Source organism: Chiloscyllium plagiosum, chromosome 21 (genome assembly GCF_004010195.1).
Source record: "Chiloscyllium plagiosum isolate BGI_BamShark_2017 chromosome 21, ASM401019v2, whole genome shotgun sequence".
Taxonomy (NCBI): domain Eukaryota; kingdom Metazoa; phylum Chordata; class Chondrichthyes; order Orectolobiformes; family Hemiscylliidae; genus Chiloscyllium; species Chiloscyllium plagiosum.
Window position 1 is genome coordinate 42,220,184 of NC_057730.1, and position 18,719 is coordinate 42,238,902.

At 39.4% G+C, this 18,719-nt stretch overlaps 1 protein-coding gene across 4 annotated transcripts in view; it reads left to right on the plus strand.

The window, feature by feature from the left end:
- The window catches only part of sdk1a (sidekick cell adhesion molecule 1a), an 856,101-nt gene that overhangs the window by 286,165 nt on the left and 551,217 nt on the right, over positions 1-18,719 (plus strand). For all 4 annotated transcript variants that reach the window (XM_043711901.1, XM_043711903.1, XM_043711902.1 and 1 more), the window contains exons 2-3: positions 8,333-8,492; positions 10,546-10,652. In XM_043711901.1, the coding sequence (XP_043567836.1) occupies positions 8,333-8,492; positions 10,546-10,652 (267 nt within the window). The remainder of the gene's footprint in view (positions 1-8,332; positions 8,493-10,545; positions 10,653-18,719) is intronic.

The window sequence follows — 18,719 nt, forward strand, 5'->3', positions numbered from 1 at the left end:
CCTATCACCTTCATCCCCACCCCCATTCACCCATTGTACTCTATGCTACTTTCTCCCCATCCCCTCCCTCCTCTCATTTATCTCTCCACCCTGCAGGCACTCTGCCGTATTCCTGATGAAGGGCTTTTGCCTGAAATGTCGATTTTCCTGCTCCTCGGATGCTGCCTGAACTGCTGTGCTTTTCCAGCAGCACTCTAATCTATTATCTGGTTTTCAGCATCTGCAGTCCTTGTTTTTACCCTGTTTTTACCAAATATATGTACATCCTGTCCCTCAGACTTCCTTCCAACAACTTGCCCACCACTGACATCAGGCTCACCGGTCCATAGTTCCCTGGCTTGTCCTTACCACTTTTCCTAAGCAGTGGTACCATGTTAGTCAACCTCCAGTCTTCCTGTACCTCATCTGTGACTATCGGTGATACAAATATCTCAGCAAGAGGCCCAGCAATCACTTCCTTAGCTTCCCACAGTGTTCTAGGGTACACCTGATCAGGTCCTGGGGATTTATCTACTTTTATGTGTTTCAAGAGATCCAGCACTCCCTCTTGTGTAATATGGACATTTTTCAAGATGTCATCATCTATTTCCACACATTGTATATCTTGTATTTCCTTCTCCACAGTAGACACTGATGCAAAATACTCATTTAGTATCTTCCCCATCTCCTGAGGCTCCACACAAAGGCCACCTTGCTAATCTTTGAGGGGCCCTATTCTCTTCCAAGTTACCCATTTGTCCTTAATGTATTTGAAGAAAACCCTTTGGATTCTCCTTAATCCTACTTGCCAAAGCTATCTCATGTCCACGCTTTGCCCTCCTGATTTCTCTCTCAAGTATACTCCTACTGCCTTTATACTCTTCTAAGGATTCACTCGATCTATCCTCTCTATACTTGACATATGCTTCCTTCTTTTTCTTGTGCTTATTATTATTAAATACTATTATTCTATTTGGTATTAAACTATTATTGTACTATTCAGTGTTACAGATTGGCTCTCCACACATATATTAATGACTTCATCATGATTATATTTCTTTAATCAAATTTGCAAAAGATCTGAAAACTTCCTGAGTCTTGTCAGTTTGAATAACATTAGGTGATTTTTCTAATCTCTCTCTTTATCTCCTATTTCAATAATTGCTTGATTAGTTTTAAAAAAAAATGAACATGCATTGTGATATATCTGTCAAGGAATTGTTTAAAATGTTTGTGATTCAGTTGTGGTTTGTTAGTTGTCCAACAGCGAGCTTATTTGCTGGAGGGCATTGCACTCAGAAAGGCTTTTGACATCAACCTGAATGATTATACTTCAGGGCTATTGTTTGAGCCTGACCTCGAAGTAAGGAGTGAATCTACAGTACCATTTGATCTCCGAGTTTTCTGCATCTCTAATGTTGGTATTTCTGTTGCAACTTTGGTAGTTATGACATCAGACACATTTCATGTCGAATGTTGTATTTTTGATACTGATCCTCTCAGCATTCCTACTCATGTTTGGGTATTTTTACTTGATCTTGGATGTGATCATTGTTATCTAGACCAGTAATCTCATTACCTTGGTGCAGTCCTTAAGGTACGGGAACATCCACGCTACTATTTGACCAAGTAGTGAACGAATGGCAATGTAATTCCAAGTTAGGATGATATATGACTTCATTGTAGTGTTCAACTACATCTGCTGCCTCTGTCCTTGTAATTGGTAGAGTTTGCAGGTTTGGAAGGCACTGTCAAAAGAATCTTACTGCATTTCTGCACCCCATCTTGTAGCTGGTACATGGTATTGCCGCTGTGCAATGCTTTGAAGGGGAGTGAATGTTAAAGGTGGTGGACGGGGTCCCAACCAAGCAGGCTGCTTTGTCCTAGATAGAGTCAAGTTTCTTGAGTGTTGAAGCCATCCCCATCACACCCTGGAGTTATGCCTTCTAGATGGTAGACAGGTATTGGGACGATAGGAGGTGAGTTACTTACTACAGAAATCCTCCGCTCTAACCTGCTCTTCTAGCGATGGTATTTACAGCATTTTTTCTCTGATAAGAGACATGTGAATTAGTATTGAAGCTTCACCAAAATGCTAAATTAATAAAAGCCAACAATTCAGTCATTACTTCTGTAAAATACAATCCTCCATGCAAATATTTTTTATATCTTAATAGTTTCATGTTACCATTACATTTGTTCCTGAGACAGAAGACTTGCTGCCTTCCAAGAGCTATGGTTCAAGATTCAAGCATGCACTGGTCAACATATGTCTTTGTAACTAGACGGAAGTGGGTACTGCAGATGCTGGAGATTAGAGTCAAGATTAGAGTAGTGCTGGAAAAGCACAGCAGGTCAGGCAGCATCCGAGGAGCTTTTGCCCGAAATTTCAATTTCCTGCTCCTCAGATGCTGCCTGACCTGCTGTGCTTTTCCAGCATCACTCTACCCTTGACCCATATGACTTTGTAACCTCTTACAGAGAGATGCCGACAGGGTGGGTTCACTTCCTGCACTGTCTGAGGTTAGCATGAGGGACTCTCCTTCTCAATCTTTTGCCCTGTGGTGACCCTCAGGTTAAACAACCATCAGTCGTCTCTCTAACGGGAGTAAGGGATTACTGGGAAATGACAGGCCAGTCAGTCTACAACTTGTAAAAATTGGTTGGAGATAAATATGATCTTTGGCATTCATTTGAGGACAATAGCTTCAAATGTTTTTACATTACTTTGCACAGTTTTTTAATTGTATGTGATCAGCGTGGTAATTGCCAAGTTGGTACACAGTTTAAAGTGCAAATCAAAATAATGTGCATGCTGGAGATCTGAAATCAAAACATTGTGGAAAAACTCATCAGGGTAGGCAACATCTGTTTAAGGTGGAGTGACCTCTGAACAGAATTGATTCAAGGTCATTCCACCTAAGAAAGTAATTTGTTCCCTTCACCAATGCTAGGTTATCTCAGTTTTTCCAGCTTTTTTATTTTCATTTCAACTTAAAGACAGCATTGGTTCCACTGCTAAGTACATGAAAATAGCATCTGAGGTATAAGTGGTGTACTTCTTGATCTGCATATTTAAACAGTCCGCTACCTGTTCTGGAAGAGACTGCTAGATGCTCGTTTTAAATCATTGAACATTGTGAAAGGTGAACCTGGATCAATAAAGGGATGTCTGAAATGCCCCAAAAATGTTCCTCTATGTGTTTTTCAAGTGAAAAACAAGTCAGCAGCAATTGAACATTGCCTCCATGTAAATAAGAACCTGAAATCCTTTTAATGCAGAATTTGTTCTCCATGGAGCAGAGGTGTTAAGTGGGGATTACAGAGTTATTTGATGTGATAAAAGATTTTGATAGAGTAAATAAGGTGAAGGACTTTTCTCTGGCAGAAGGACGAGTAATCACGACTCAAATTTAAGGTAACTGTCAAAACAACCGGAGGAGAGATGAGAAATATTTTTACATCGTGAATTGATGTGTTTGGAATGTCCCACTTAAAAGAGTAATGGTAGCAGATTCAATAATAACTTTCAAAAGAGAATTGGATGGTAATTCTTTCGTCAAGTCAGTGTAGGCATGATGACCCAAATAGCTATCTTCTGGCAGTACCTTACTATGTACTAGTGATGTATACTGGATACGATGTATGTTAGCTGTTATTAACATAAAGTTCAGTAACCCAGAGTGATACCACTGTCTGGCAAGCAGTGTGTCATAATGAAGAATCTACTGTCTGATTGGAACATGCACACGGATGTTCTACTCCCTCTGCTGTTGGACTGTAATCTGATTGATGGTGTGATTATGACGGCTTAATAAATTTCAATGACAGTTTACTTGAACATTTAGTTTAATTTGTATGCTGCTCCCTATACTGTCTATAACAAAATTGATTTGCCTGTAACTGCAGACTGATTATTATTAATCTGAAGGAGGAATTTATGAAATCAGGTCATAAATTAGCCTCAAACCTTTCTGGTTGGCCAGTGCAGGACTCATCCATCTCTTAAAAACATTTCCCTTCCCCCATAATCTTTTCCAGACTTCGAACATGAGAACACTGCCAGGCCTGTTCTCAAAGGTTAGACCTCAACCAGTCATATGTTATAAAAATACACTCACAAGAAGCTCATTTGACATAATAATAGTTATAACAAGAATGATGTAATGACCAAAGATGATATAGGTCTGACTTCAGTGAACCTTGGCAGGAATGAATTAATTAATTTTGGATTTATTTATTTTTCCTGATTTTAACATTAGTATTAGACATTGTATTTGAATTATTGCCCATTTCTGTACAGCTTCCACAATTGAGAATGAAACATAGAATGATTACAGCACAGCAGGAGGCCTCGTCACCCTTTGTGTTGATGCTGTCTCTCTGCAAGAATAGTTCAGCCAGTTCAAAATGTTCTTATTGCCTGTGGTTCAGAACAGGAGAAAGTGAGGTCTGCAGATGCTGGAGATCAGAGATGGAAATGTGTTGCTGGAAAAGCGCAGCAGGTCAGGCAGCATCTAGGGAACAGGAGAATCGACGTTTCGGGCATTAGCCCTTCTTCAGGAATGAGGAAAGTTGGTCCAGCAGGCTAAGATAAAAGATAGGGAGGAGGGACTTGGGGGAGGGGCGTCGGAAATGTGATAGGTGGAAAGAGGTCAAGACCCCAGTCTGACCTATCACCCTCACCTTGACCTCTTTCCACCTATCACATTTCCGACGCCCCTCCCCCAAGTCCCTCCTCCCTATCTTTTATCTTAGCCTGCTGGACCAACTTTCCTCATTCCTGAAGAAGGGCTAATGCCCGAAACGTCGATTTTCCTGTTCCCTAGATGCTGCCTGACCTGCTGCGCTTTTCCAGCAACACATTTCCATCTGTGGTTCAGAACAGTTGATCAGTTCTTGTCTTTTTATTCTGAATCAGTTAGAAAGGAGTGCATAAAGTGACTAGCAGTGTTTTCTTTTCTCCCAATGTAGCTGGCTTTCACAGCATTACGTATCAGACTGGTAACCCAATATTGAAAATGATTTATCTATTTTCAGCATTGGATTTTATATTTCCTTATAAACAAAGATATCTGATGCTGAATTCATTTAAAAATAGACCTACAGGAAGGCATTTGTGCTGCCACCTTATTCACCTGTGTACAGTGATTTGTTTCCATAATTTACAAACCAATTATTGAGTTTTCAATAAACTTGGTTAATTAGTTTATTTTCATAGTCCCAAGGATCCTGTCAAAAACAATTGGGGTGTCACCACAGATCTGTAAGCATCAATTTGGCACCTTGATAATATAAAAATAATTTGCTACATGAGCACCAAAATTTTTTTTAAGTAATTTATTTTCTTTGACTTCTTCTCTAATTACTGGAAAACATGTTGTATTTAGAAGTAGTGAGTTGTAAAGTGGCTTCTCAAACAGCTTTATAAAATATACAGATCATTGCAGCAAGACTAACGCTATATTCATAGGACTACAGGGAGTTCATTTTATGTTCTGATTCACCAGAATAAATTAATTGGATATTTATTTCATTTTCGTTTTGTGGCACCTTGCTGTACATAAATTGACTGTTGCACTTGCTTACATAACAACAATAACTAGTATTTACAGGTGTTTTGAATATAGAAGGACGTCAAAAGGGTTCATAGCAATGTAAGAAATTCTCCAAGCCAAAGGAAGAGAAACTATAAGAGGATGACCAAAAATTAGAGATGAAATTTGATGGTATTCTTTAAAGGGGAAAGCAAAATGGAGAGGTGAAAGATTCTACAAGCATAAATAGCTGAATACATTGCAGAAGTATAAGAAAAGATCTGCTGACAATTTTCTCAGTAAAGAGAAATAAGAGATGTTACGGAGCAAAAGCAGACAGACTTCATGCTAAATATGAGATTAACTAGAGCCTGAATTTGCAAATAATTGGGAATCATTGAGAGGAATATTGAATTTGTGTTCGGACTCTGGCTTTGGTCAGAAACTAATTATTCTACTTTCTCCTCTTCAAAAGTGTTGTGATATGGAAGAACTGCAGGTTTCAAACCTTCAGGTTGGCATGACCTTCAAAATGTTGCTTTCGATGGATAAAGCAATTAGTAAATTGTTGGGATTCTTGGCAGGGTGTAGGGAATATAACAGTTGAGATGTCAATTAGGAGGAACAGGAGGATGAATAGGTGTAAAACCTCTGTTGGACCATTGTGTGTAATTTTGGGTCGTACTACATTAAAGGGTGTACCTTTTATTCTATTTGTATTGCAAGAAAGCTTGAGCACAGTCGTCACATGTTCAGTGTCATGGAAAATAACACAATTTGCACCAGTTTTATAGAAGTGTCATATCTCTTGCTCTGTCTTTAACATGTTGGCTTCGGCTGCTTTGTGACAGAATCTTTAACATTTACATGCAATCATTATAATAATGTCATTCACCTCACTGAATTTCTTTCTGGAGCAGACCATTAGTCACAATGAGAATGTTTGCTGCATTTGTAAATATTTATAAATCTGTGCAGCTAAAATCATGAAGGACATGATATGTTGAGAGGAATTAACTGTTCTTCCTTTCTGCCCTATCAGCTTCTAGCCAATAATATGAAAGCATGATCATTATAGTGCTGCACATATCCTGAAAGTAAAGTACTTTGTGCTGTTTGTGTGTTTTCTTAATGATTGTGGAAAAATTTCTTCTTTCTCTCATTTTGTTTCCTCGCTTCTCTCACAGACTGTCAAAAATTAATGGAAGTTATTTGCAGTTGTTTGAAAGAACTTGTGTATTGCTGGAAAAGACTTTGTCAAAGTTTTTCAATTTTATTAGGACTGACAATCCTCAATTGAATGTCAACATAATTTCTCTGTATGTTGCACTTGGGTGTACTGAAAGCTGCATACATTGCTACGCAGGGGTCTGTTCTTTACAGGCAGAAAGTACTTAAACACACACGGTACCTGCTTCAACTGAACAAAATAGGCGACAGCCATTTGCTGGTTAATTTCTCAGTAATGCCCCGACTCATCAGAATCAACTTGCCTGGTTTATATTGATCAAAGCCTGGCTGTTAATTGTTAAACAGCACGGATGGGTGCATTCACTATTTCACTGCCTCTCCAATCAGAATCCTCTTGCCAAACAATCTGTCCTCCCCTCCCATGCAGCATAAATATTGATTTTCCCCTTGAATTTCTATTACCATGAAAAGTCCTGAGGAATTCAAAGCAGGAGGCTTCAACAATTTGTTTACAAATATACTAAGTTAATTGTGTTGTTAGTATGAAAGGTTTTGCTTTAGGGATTGGAGAGAAGGGGCAACAGTCAGAACGGAGTATGAGGAGGGGTACAGACTTGGGGCTGGGATGTTCCTGTGATGTTCAGGATCTATTTTAAACTTCTATACAGCTGTTCTATTCAAAGTTTGTGAGAAGATTTGTAGCGTGAGAAGATTTGTAGCTTGGGTGCTCGTTGTTGTGGTTCTGTTCACCGAGCTGGGAATTTGTGTTGCATACATTTCGTCCCCTGTCTATGTGACATCCTCAGTGCTTGGGAGCTTCCTGTGAAGAGCTTCTGTGATCTTTCCTCCGGCATTTGTAGTAGTTTGAGTCTGCCGCTTCCGGTTGTCAGTTCCAGCTGTCCGCTGCACTGGTCGGTATATTGGGTCCAGGTCGATGTGCTTATTGATTGAATCTGTGGATGAGTGCCATGCCTCTAGGAATTCCCTGGCTGTTCTCTGAGAACAGAGAACAGCGAACAGCCAGGGAATTCCTAGAGGCATGGCACTGATCCACAGATTCAGTCATTAAGCACATCGACCTGGACCCAATGTACCGACCATTGCAGCGGACAGCTGGAACTGACAACCGGAAGCGGCAGATTCAAACCACTACAAATGCCGGAGGAAAGATCACAGAAGCGCTTCACAGGAGGGTCCCAAGCACTGAGAATGTCACCTAGACAGGGGACAAAACGTCTGCAACACAAATTCCCAGCTCGGCGAACAGAACCACAACAGCTGCTCTACTATTGGGCATAGTACAGAGAAACTGGTACAAAAGGGTGCAGAGTTACATATAATTGGTCTCTGTATCTACATGATGGATGATACATTAACTGTCACATAGTCACTGCAGATAAATGAGGTGTCTGGAAATCGACATCCTTGAACGAACACAATCATTTTTATTGTATTATTAACATTGTTATTGAATACTGTTGTTGAATTTTTACCATAATCCAGTAACTGCTAGAAAGGTTCTGCTGGAACTGTCAAACTGAATTGGATGCAGTGTGTTTATATTAATCTAATAGTATTAATTTCTGTCACTGTACAAGTTTACAATATAAAATTCTGTCTTTCAGATGATGTTCCACCATATTTTAAAACTGAGCCAGGACCACCACAGATTCACTTGGAGGGGAATCGTTTGGTCTTAACATGCCTGGCAGAGGGAAGTTGGCCACTTGAATTTAAATGGTTACGAAATGATACAGCAATCACAGCATTCTCTCCCGAGTACAGGTAATCAAAGGGAGCAATATAACTTAATTGAAACTGGCAAAATATACTTGGATAATCTGATAAATCAAATCGGGAGTCTTTTATTTACCTATATACTTGCGCACCAAAGTTTAATGATTGAGTCTGCATCAATGCAAAACATTTTAAGATTTGCATTGACACAAAATTTACAACATAATTTGGGAGTTTCATTGACCATTTTATTGTAGGTTATATTGCTATCTATTTGGTCTTTGATTTGCAAAATTGTCTGGGATAAATCGAATGCTGTTCCCTAGTCAGGAACCACATTTTCGAGTCTTATTACAAAGGGTTGGCTTGGTTCAATTGTTGCCCATCCTTAATTGCTTTTGAAATAAGAATGTAAGGAGCAGGAGTAGGCAATTCAGCCGTTCAAACCTGCTCACTATTCAAACCGATCGTGGCTGATCTCATGTTGGCCTCAACTCTACTTTTTTTGCTCACTGTTCAAAATCCTTCAACCATGGCTAATTAAAGATCTTGTCTGTCTCTTCCTTAAATTTACTCAATAACTATTGTACTCTGGGGTCATGCATTCCACAGATTCATGACCCTTGAGAGAAGTAATTCCTCCTCCTCTATGTTTTAAATCTGCTACTCCTTATACAAAAGTGATGTCCTCTTATTCTAGATTCCCCACAAGAGGAAACATCTTCCCTCCATCCAGTTTGTCAATCCGCTTTAGCATCTTATCTATCTCAACGAGATCACTTCTTCCAAACTCGAGCAAGTACATGTCTAAACTCAAGATTCAATCTTTCTTCATAGGATAGACTCCTCACCTCTGAAGCCAATGTAATGAATCTTCTCTGAAATGTCTCCAGTGTAACTACATCCCTTTCTAGTAAGGTGATCAAAACTGTACGCAATTCTCCAAGTAGTCTCAATCGTAACATTTCTCTACTTTTATACTCCATTCCTTTGGAAATAAATGCCAGAATTCAATTTGCTTCCTTATTACCTGCTGCACCTGCATACGAGTTTTCGTGATTCATACATGAGGACACCCAGATCCCCCTGTACTTAAGCATTCTGAAGTTGCTCTCCATTTAGTTAATAAGTTGTTATTCTATTCTGCTGACCAAAATGGATAACCTTACGCTTATCCATGTTAAGATCCATCTGTCAAATTTTATCCTATTCACCTCATCCATCTATATTCATTTGTAAACTCCTTATTTCTTCATTCCAACTTACTTTCCCACCAATTTTAGTGTAATTTGCAAATTTGGCTGCCTTACCTGCTATTCCTGCATTCAGGCCATGAACATAGATTGTAAATATCCCAACTCTGTCTTCTGTTGGTTAGCCAATCCTCTGTCTGTGCTAATGAACTTTTGTGATCTTGCATAGTGTTTTACCCTTGCATGTAGTACTTTATCAAATGTGTTCTGGATGTCCAGATATACTACATCTACAGAATCCCCAGTATCCACTTTGCTTGTTACACCTTTGAAGAACTCAAGCAAATTAGTAAAACCCTACTGGTAGTTCATAAACCATGCTAACTCTGATGAATTGTATTTTGACTTTCTTAACAATGTATTCTAGCAGGTTCCCAATGACAGATGTTTAACTGGTCGAGAATTTCCTCCTGCTCCTTCCTTTTTTGAATAAAGGTGTTGTATTAGCATTTTTCCAACCACTGGAACCTTTCTGAAATTCAGGGAATTTTAGAATATTATAACCAGTGGATCCATGATCTCTGCTTTGATTCCTTTAAGACCCTAGAATGTAAACCATCAGACCCAGAAAACTTGTCTGCTTTCAATCCCAGTATGAAATTCATGGCTTGTACAATAATAGGAGTAAAATTTTGCCTTCTTAGTGGATCCCAGATGGACTAATACATAAACCAGACACCGTATTACAAAAGATGTAAATAAAATGAAATGACTTCATATTGCTGGTGGAAAATTGGCATTAGTTAGAGAATGATCAAACAAAAAAACAAAAGTTGCTCATTTCCATCAGCATTATTTTTTACCCCGTTGATTCTCCAAACTAATCTGAACATTTATTCTTGTCCAAGGTATGTTATTTCATCCCTCCAGCGCTCAGACACTGGGTTTTACCAGTGTATTGTGCGGAACAGACGTGGAGCACTTTTACAGAAGAAAACACAAGTACAAGTTGCATGTAAGTGGATGCTACCCTCTGTCACCGTGATGCACAGTATCTGAGTTGTGCATATGAGCAGCTTTGTTCGCTTTGTATTATAAGAAATGCTGTTAAAACTTCATTTTCATGACTTCTTTGAAATATCTATTGGAAACAATAGTGGCAAATGGTCCAATTTACAGCATGCGCACTCGAAAGTAAACTTCCATGTAGATGATATAAATTAAGTACCTTTATAGAAACATACAAAATAGAAGCAAAAATATGCTATTTGGCCCAATGAGCATGCTTCAGTGTTCAGTATAATTATGGCTGACCCTTTAACATGCTCTCCCCATTCTTTCTGCATCTCTAATTTTCTGTTTAATATTGTCCATGTATTACCACTTTTGCCCGAAGATATTTATTAGCTTCACCCAAACTTATACTACAGCTAGATTTGCGAAGCCATTTCTTTTCTCATTCTTGCACTGACTTCACCATTTTTCTGCTGATGACATTCCACATCCTTTTCCTTTTTGCTTGTCTTTCCTAAATATTAAATGCTTGTGCATGTTCAGGTCCCAGGTTTGACCGCCCTACAGCTGCATCTCTGTCATTGCAATCACAGATAATAATGATCTAATAATGTTTATAATGATTTGATCTGTAAATGCATCTCCCTGACTGTACATACCGTGTATTCCGCCACACAGTACCATTACTTTTGCTTTTTTTAAGTATTGCATATCTCTTATTATGTTTCCAGGTGTGATACCCCAAATTGTCAAACTCCCATGTGAAAAGGGAGGAATTGAATCTCCTGCCTTATTCACTTGCCCTGTTGGTTAATCATGACAAGGTTCATTGTGATAAGGATCTCTTCTCCTGTGGATGCCTTTCTCCCAGGCCAATTAAATTTATGTTTTTGAAGAAGCCCCTTTAACCAGGCTTCCTTGAGCTTATGAAAGATGGAGTTTAGTATTTCTTTTCATCTTTAGTATTTAATAATACCACCCTCTCTCATGCACACACGTGTATCCAAAAACAAAGGACAGTTGAAAAAGATATATGGAACAGATTGTTGAATTCTGAGAGGAATAGATGATGGGATGTTGCAGCGTCAATATTGGGTAAAAGTGTGGACAGCTTAGTGGAATTTACAATTTGATGATTGCTAGCTTGCAATACTGAAAGCACATTCACAGCCTACTAGTTGACTAACGTAAACAGGCCAGGGTTTGCAGGTGTGTTCCAAACACCTGTCTCGTGTATTCCTGGAAGGGTAAAATGCAAACATATCTTCCACCTCATGTATCCAGTTTGGAATATAACTGACAGATGTTGTTTTTTTCTGCTGAGAGTTGTGAAGAAATTGCCTTGTACTTCTATTTCTTGAAGTCTCGGTCTTTGAAGCTTCTGTGGCATCCTACCATGTGTGAAATTCTAGGGATTCATTCAGCAAATCCTTTGGCAGTCAAAATCAGTGCTTAAAACTTAGATTGTCAGTCATGCTTAGCTTGTAGTCTTTGTTGAAAAAGACGTGTCTTGTCTTGAACTTCAGTATCATCCATAAGTAATCTGGGGTTCTGATCCATCATTGTGACGTCTCCTATTTCTGATCTCACTGTCATGTGACACGGAGTAATGCTGAGATTACTACCTTTTGAGGTTCTGTTGCTTTTTAATTTATTTTCATGATTCCTCTCTTTTTACTTATTGTTGGCATTGACATGGGCCCCAAACTCTGCCTTTTCACCATCCCCATTCAAAATGTTCTCTAGCTGTTAAGGGACATCCTTGATCCTGGCATCAGGGCGACAACATACCATCTGGTATCTGGTCTGCAGCTAAAGTGTAAATCAATAAGCAAGAAATTAAAAAGCAGGTAATATTAGACTTGCTTTGATATCAACTTTGTTCACTAGATGTGACTGATATCTTGTAACTCAATTCATGCAATCAGATCTTATCCAAAAATAGTTATTTGAATCTGGCTTGTTCTTTCCCTATGTTAACTAATGTAGTTATTCAGGAAAATCAACTGTGCAGTTTACCCACAGAGTTTCTCCAGTACTTTGTTTTTGTTTCAGATCTCCAGCATCTGCAGTAGTTTGCTTTTAGTAGTCTGTTTTTCTTCCCTTAATGAACTACCACTGCTACATAGCTTCATTAGCATTGGTGGCTTGAAGCAACGAGATAAAGTTATGGCCATTATCACTAATTAATCTCTGCTAAAGCAAAGGATGGCATCTTTACTTGTATTGTGATATCAGCTCTTCTGCACTGGATCAATGTTGTCTAATTGAAACTGCTGACTATCCACAGGTGTGCCAGGAGGTACTGTTTTAGCCACATGCACCAATGATAGTAGAAAGTATTTAATGTTGGTTGATTAACTTTTGGAACATCTGTTGCTATTTTGAGTGAAACTTTGCAATATTTCATTTTGCCCAAAGTTTGGAATTCTAGAATTAGTGTGCCATACACAATTCGTCTGACTACAAATTAAGGCTTTTAGCAAGCGGTTTTTTGCAGCGTTTGGACTTCACATTGATCGCTAAAAATACTAAGTTGTGCATGAGGTGCAGTCGTCTCTTTCTCAATTCACTCTGGATTCTGGTTTTCTGGTCACTCCACTGCTCTCAATCTGGTTCCATCCCTTGTTCTACATCTAACACTTGTGTCTTGCTCCTCCCCTGTTCCCCCTCTCCTTGTCTCAGCTTCCTACTCTCTATCAGTCCTACTCCCCTTGCATCCACATTCACTGTTCTCCATAAGGCCATGCCTGTCTTCTCCATCCAGCCATCCCATATTCTTCATCCTGATGCACCTCAGTTTTTTAAGTACAACCATCCTGATTCTCAAAAATATGAAGATCAGATGTGGTCTCATGTGTCTACTCTGCCATTTCATAAGATGATACGTAGACAAGCAGGAGGTGGAGGAGTCAACATTTTGGGTGTAACCCTTCTTCAAGATTCAGGGTTGGTGTGAGGAGAGTTACAGATAAACGGAGTGGCGGGGACAAGGTGATGAAGTGGGGTAGATGAAGACAGGTCGAGGGTATGACCTGGTTGGTCAATGGGAGGAATGAATCCGGTAGGTGGCTGCGGGGAGTGGAAGGGAGGGGGAAAGCTGGGTAGGGAGCTGGGGGAAGTGAAGGGAAAGGAGGTTATTTGAAATTGGAGAATTCAATGTTGAGTCCTCTGGGCTGTAGGCTGCCCAGGCGGAAGATGAGGTGTTCTTCCTCCAGTTTAGTAAGATCATGGCTGAACATCTATGCAAGCTCTAAATTTCCATACATTTCTCACGTGCATTGATTTCCTTCGACGTTAAAGTTTTTTTTTAAAGGGGATGCAAGTGTCATTGACAAAACCCAAATGTACTTCCCATTCCTAACTATCATCTTGAACCTTTGCAGTCTCTGTGCTGTGGATGCAACCACATGCTGTCTGGGAGGTTATTTAAGGTTTTTACCTGGCCATGATGAGGGTGGATGATGTAGTTACAGGTCAAGATGTCATGTGACTTGGAGAGGAACTTTTGAGGTGCTAGTATTCTGATGTGTCTGCAATCCTTGACTTTCTAGGTGGTAGAGGTCACTGGTTTGGAAGATACTGCCAAAGGAGTCTTGAAAGTTCCATCTTGTAGATGGTGCACACTACTGTTACTGTGCACTGTGTATCCATTAGAGTTTAGGAAAATGAGAAGTGGTCTTGTTGAAACATAGGAAACCATCACAGGACTTGACAGGCTAGTTGTTGAAAGAATGGCAACCCTTCCAAAAGAGGCTCAATGGGCAAAATTACCTTACCCCTGCTCCTAATTCCTAAGTATTCATGTTTCGACTTGCGGAGGTGACTGGAATTGGAGGACTTGGTTTAAGAAGAAGGGGTCCTCCTTTTAAGATAGGGAGAAGTTTTCTCATTTAGTTTTGATCATAGCTCTCCAATATCATCGGAACACTCCAATTTCCATTTCTCACCCTCCACGCTACCTTAATTGCCTAGTTTTTGTCTGACATTAAAGTGGGATAAAGATGTCAGGGCTGAGCAGGTGAAGGAGCTGGGTTTGAGATGGGTAGTAGTAAGATTCAGGGTGCTGGAGGCTCCAGAGTGTTTTTTTATATTTCTGTTTATTTGAAGGGCTACATACCTGCTAAGAACAGCCGTGAAAAAATCCGTAGAAGTAGCTCTGAATAATCAGGCACTCAGCAGGCCCCAATGGGTCAATCAATGTGTTGGGGTCAGGGAGGATTGGAGAACACTGCTGCAAATTTGAGCTGAAGTGAGCTCCTCGTAAGTTGCAGAGTCCTCAGTAGCAGTGAACCCCTCTGCTTATTGCTGCTGAGAAGGCAAAAATACTGTTATTATGTAGTCAATGTCCCAGAGAATTTCAATCTTTTCACCTGTGTAACACTCTTTTTCAGCAGGTAACTAATAAGTTACCAAGAAGAAAATGCACAAAGTCTGCTCAAAATACACTTGTGCTATGTTTTCCACTGATTATTTTAATGGCATTGCACAACAGAGGTTCAAGTTGCCATGAAGTGGATGTGTTTATTAAAATGACAGACAGAATGATGGTATCTGTTAGTCATTTTTGATTTACTATTTAAAATTGCAATTAGCCACATCCAGATTTCCAGTGTGCCTAACACATTCTATAACACTGCTCTGGCTGAAAGTTTCAGGTGGAATTCAGACTAGAGTAAAGCAAAGCTGGTAGTGAGAAAAGTGGAAGGCAGTAGAAATAAATGCCAGCATCAAATAGATTTAAAAGGCAGAATAACAATATTCTAGCTGAAACCAGACTGCATCTATAACAAGGTTACAATTGATGATACACAAAGAAGTAAATGGATATGATCTGATTGCTATTATGGGGTTGTGACTTAAAAAAAAATCAAGGCTCAGAACTGAATATTCTAGAATGTTTGATATTTATGACAGGCAGAAAGGAAAAGCAAGTAGAGTGGTGCTAAAAATAAGGGCTAGGGTACATTAACAGGAGAGGAACTTAAGTCAAAAGAAAAAGACGTAGAATCTGTTTGGGTAGAAATAAGAGTTTGGAGAATTTTGGTATTCAGCCAAGGAGGACCAAAAAGCTGATAAAGGGAGGGAAGAATATGAATGTAAACTAGCAAGAAGCACAAATAAAGACTGTAAAATTTCTATAGTTCTGTAAAATGAAAATGTTAGCAAATACAAATGTGGGTCCATTCCTGGCAGAGACAAAAGAATTTATAATGGGAAATAGGGAAATGCAGAAGAGCTATCTTGTTAATCAAGCAAAGTCAACAGTTCTCCTGACTATCCAAATGACTTCCCACTTAGGGAAGCTTTTTAGGAGCTGAGAATTAAATTATATTTTTCTTTCTACTTCTATAATTATTTTACTGGGTTTGTTCATTACCAGTCCCCTAAAACAAACTCAGAAAATGCTGGAGAAACTGAGCAGGTCTGGCAGCATTTTGTTGAAAGGGAAACAATTAACGTTTTGAATCTGGTGAGAGCTGCCTTCAGAACTGAAAAGTGGCAGAAATGTTAGCATGAGAGCATGGTGTTTATTAAAATGCTATGTGATTGGGAGGTCAGGGTCATTCCTACAGACAGAGCAGAGGTGTTCCACGAAGCGGCCACCCAGTCTATGTTTGCTGTCATCAGTGTGAAGGAGACCATATTGTGACCTACTAAGCCTCTCTGAATCTTTACCTCCTGCCCTTCTCCTCGAAGGTGGTCATTGAAACCTAACTACTGTGAACTCACCCTTCAATTCCTCTATACCTTGGGACACACAAATCAGTGATATAAAACTTACGAAAAGAAGTTAAAAAAGGCTTATGGCATGCTTGCCTTCATTGGTAGTGGCACTTAGTATGAGGAAAGATAAGTTATGCTGTAGCTTTATAGAACTTTAGTCAGGCCACACTTGGAATATTGCATATAGTTCTGATCAGCACAGTACCAGAGGATTGTGGATGCCTTGGAGAGGGTACAAAAAATGTTGATCAGGATGTTGCTTGGAATGGGGGATTTTAGTTATGAAGAAAGATCAGACAGACTGGCTTGTTTTCACAGGTACGCAGGAGTTTTGAAGGAAGACCTGATAGAAGTTTGTAAGATTGAGAATGGCATGGATAGAGAGGAGACTTTTTTCCTCCGGGCGGAGGGGTCAATTACAATGGGACACAGGTCCGAGGTGAGAGAGGGGAAAATTTGTGAGGGAAGTATTTCACACAAAGGATGGTGAGTGGGTGAAATTGAATCAAAGCTTGACAGTTAACTGTCAGCCTTCACCAAAGTGGCGAATTCTCTATAGCAAGACCTTAACTAATTAGTGTCCACTACCAATCTATCAGCAATATTTCCCATGCATACTAAATGCTGTTCCCCTTCAGAGTGGTATTTTTGCACGTGTCCTGATGGATGTAAGGTGAAAAGCTTAAACAAAATATGTTTTTTATTCAACAATATATCCATACCATGGAAATTTGGGAAAAAAGGCACATTCCATAGCCACGGGTTCTGAATGCAGTAGGAGACAGTGTTCCATTTCGGAAAGTGCACAAGCTGACCAACTGGAGGTGCCAAGGCTGCAGCACTTTTAGACGGGTCACAGGACCTAGTTTGTCAGTTTGTAAAACTATTTGATTTGAACACGATAAAATTACATGCCTGAGTAGAAACTGCATTTGCCTTCTCTTTTCTGTGAAACCCCTCACATTAAAATTTAAGAGTTGAAAACTCACTTGGAGATTGCATGACTCCAAATGGAGCATTCCAAAAGGGAGAGCTCTTCATTGATACAACTTGAGAGTTCTTGAAAGAGAATCTAGAATCAATCATCATGGTGTCCAGATAAAAAGAATTTAGACAGCCATAATTGGTGCAGGGACAAAGAAGGAACATCACATTAGCAGGCCCTTCGGCCCTCCAAGCCTGTGCCAACACATTTAACTCTTCCATACTAAAACCGTTTTCACTCACAGAATCTGTATGTCTCTATTCCCTTTCCATTCATATATTTGTCCAGGTGCTTCTTGAATGCTGCTATTGTGTCTGCTTCCACCGTCACCTCTGACAGCATGTTCCAGGCACCTCGCCACCCTTTGTGTGAAACTTGCTTCCCACATCTTTTTTTTGGTAAATACTTTTATTGAAAAGAAGAAGATTTGAGTATTTTTTACAAAATTAATATAAAATAGTGTTTCCACTTTTCAGTATAATAACAGCACCAATATAAAATTAAGAAAATTAATTACTAATCTTCTCTACAAACTACCGAAACACAGAATAAGACATAAGAAAGAAAACTTTATATATAAAAAAAACCACAGTGTCGTACATGACTGACAACAAAAAAAGGGGAAAAGGTAAGTAAATAAATAAGTACACATTCAGAATAAAATTATATCAAGTCACAACAAAACTCGTATTTATACGGGATTCTTCCTACTAGGGGCCCCCAAACCAACAAACATCATCCTCACGGCTAAAAAAGGCCCTAGGCCGTATGGCTGATACATTTGCATCGGTGTAGTTCAAAAAGGGCTGCCATGTTCTGTAAAATAATTCTGTTTATTGGTGCACCATATTCATAAGGAAGTCAAGGGTAATATATTCCATAACTATCCTGTGCCAATTCGAAAGTCCCGGGGGACTTTCCAATACCCAACTTATTAAAATATTTTTCCTCGCACAAAAGGAAAGGATAATAAATAGTTTCTTCCCATTTACATCTAGAGAAGGAAAATTTGGAAAGCCCAAAAGGAAAGACACTGGGTTCAACCCAATCTCCGTTCCCAAAGTCTTTGCCAAGGCGTTCACTACACTGTCCCAATATCTACGAATCTTATGGCGCGTGACAATGAGTGAGAGTACCAACTTCTATTTTACATTTAGGGCACATTGGGGATGCTCCTACCTTGAACTTTGCAAGACGCTCTGGTGCCATATGAGCACTATGAAGTATCTTCAATTGAATAGCCTGAGTTCTGTTACAGATAGAGATCTTCCTGGCATTTTCCCAGATATCCTCCCACATCTCTAAGGAGACTTCCATCCCCAATTCTTGATTCCAGGTTTAATATAACTGTTCCAT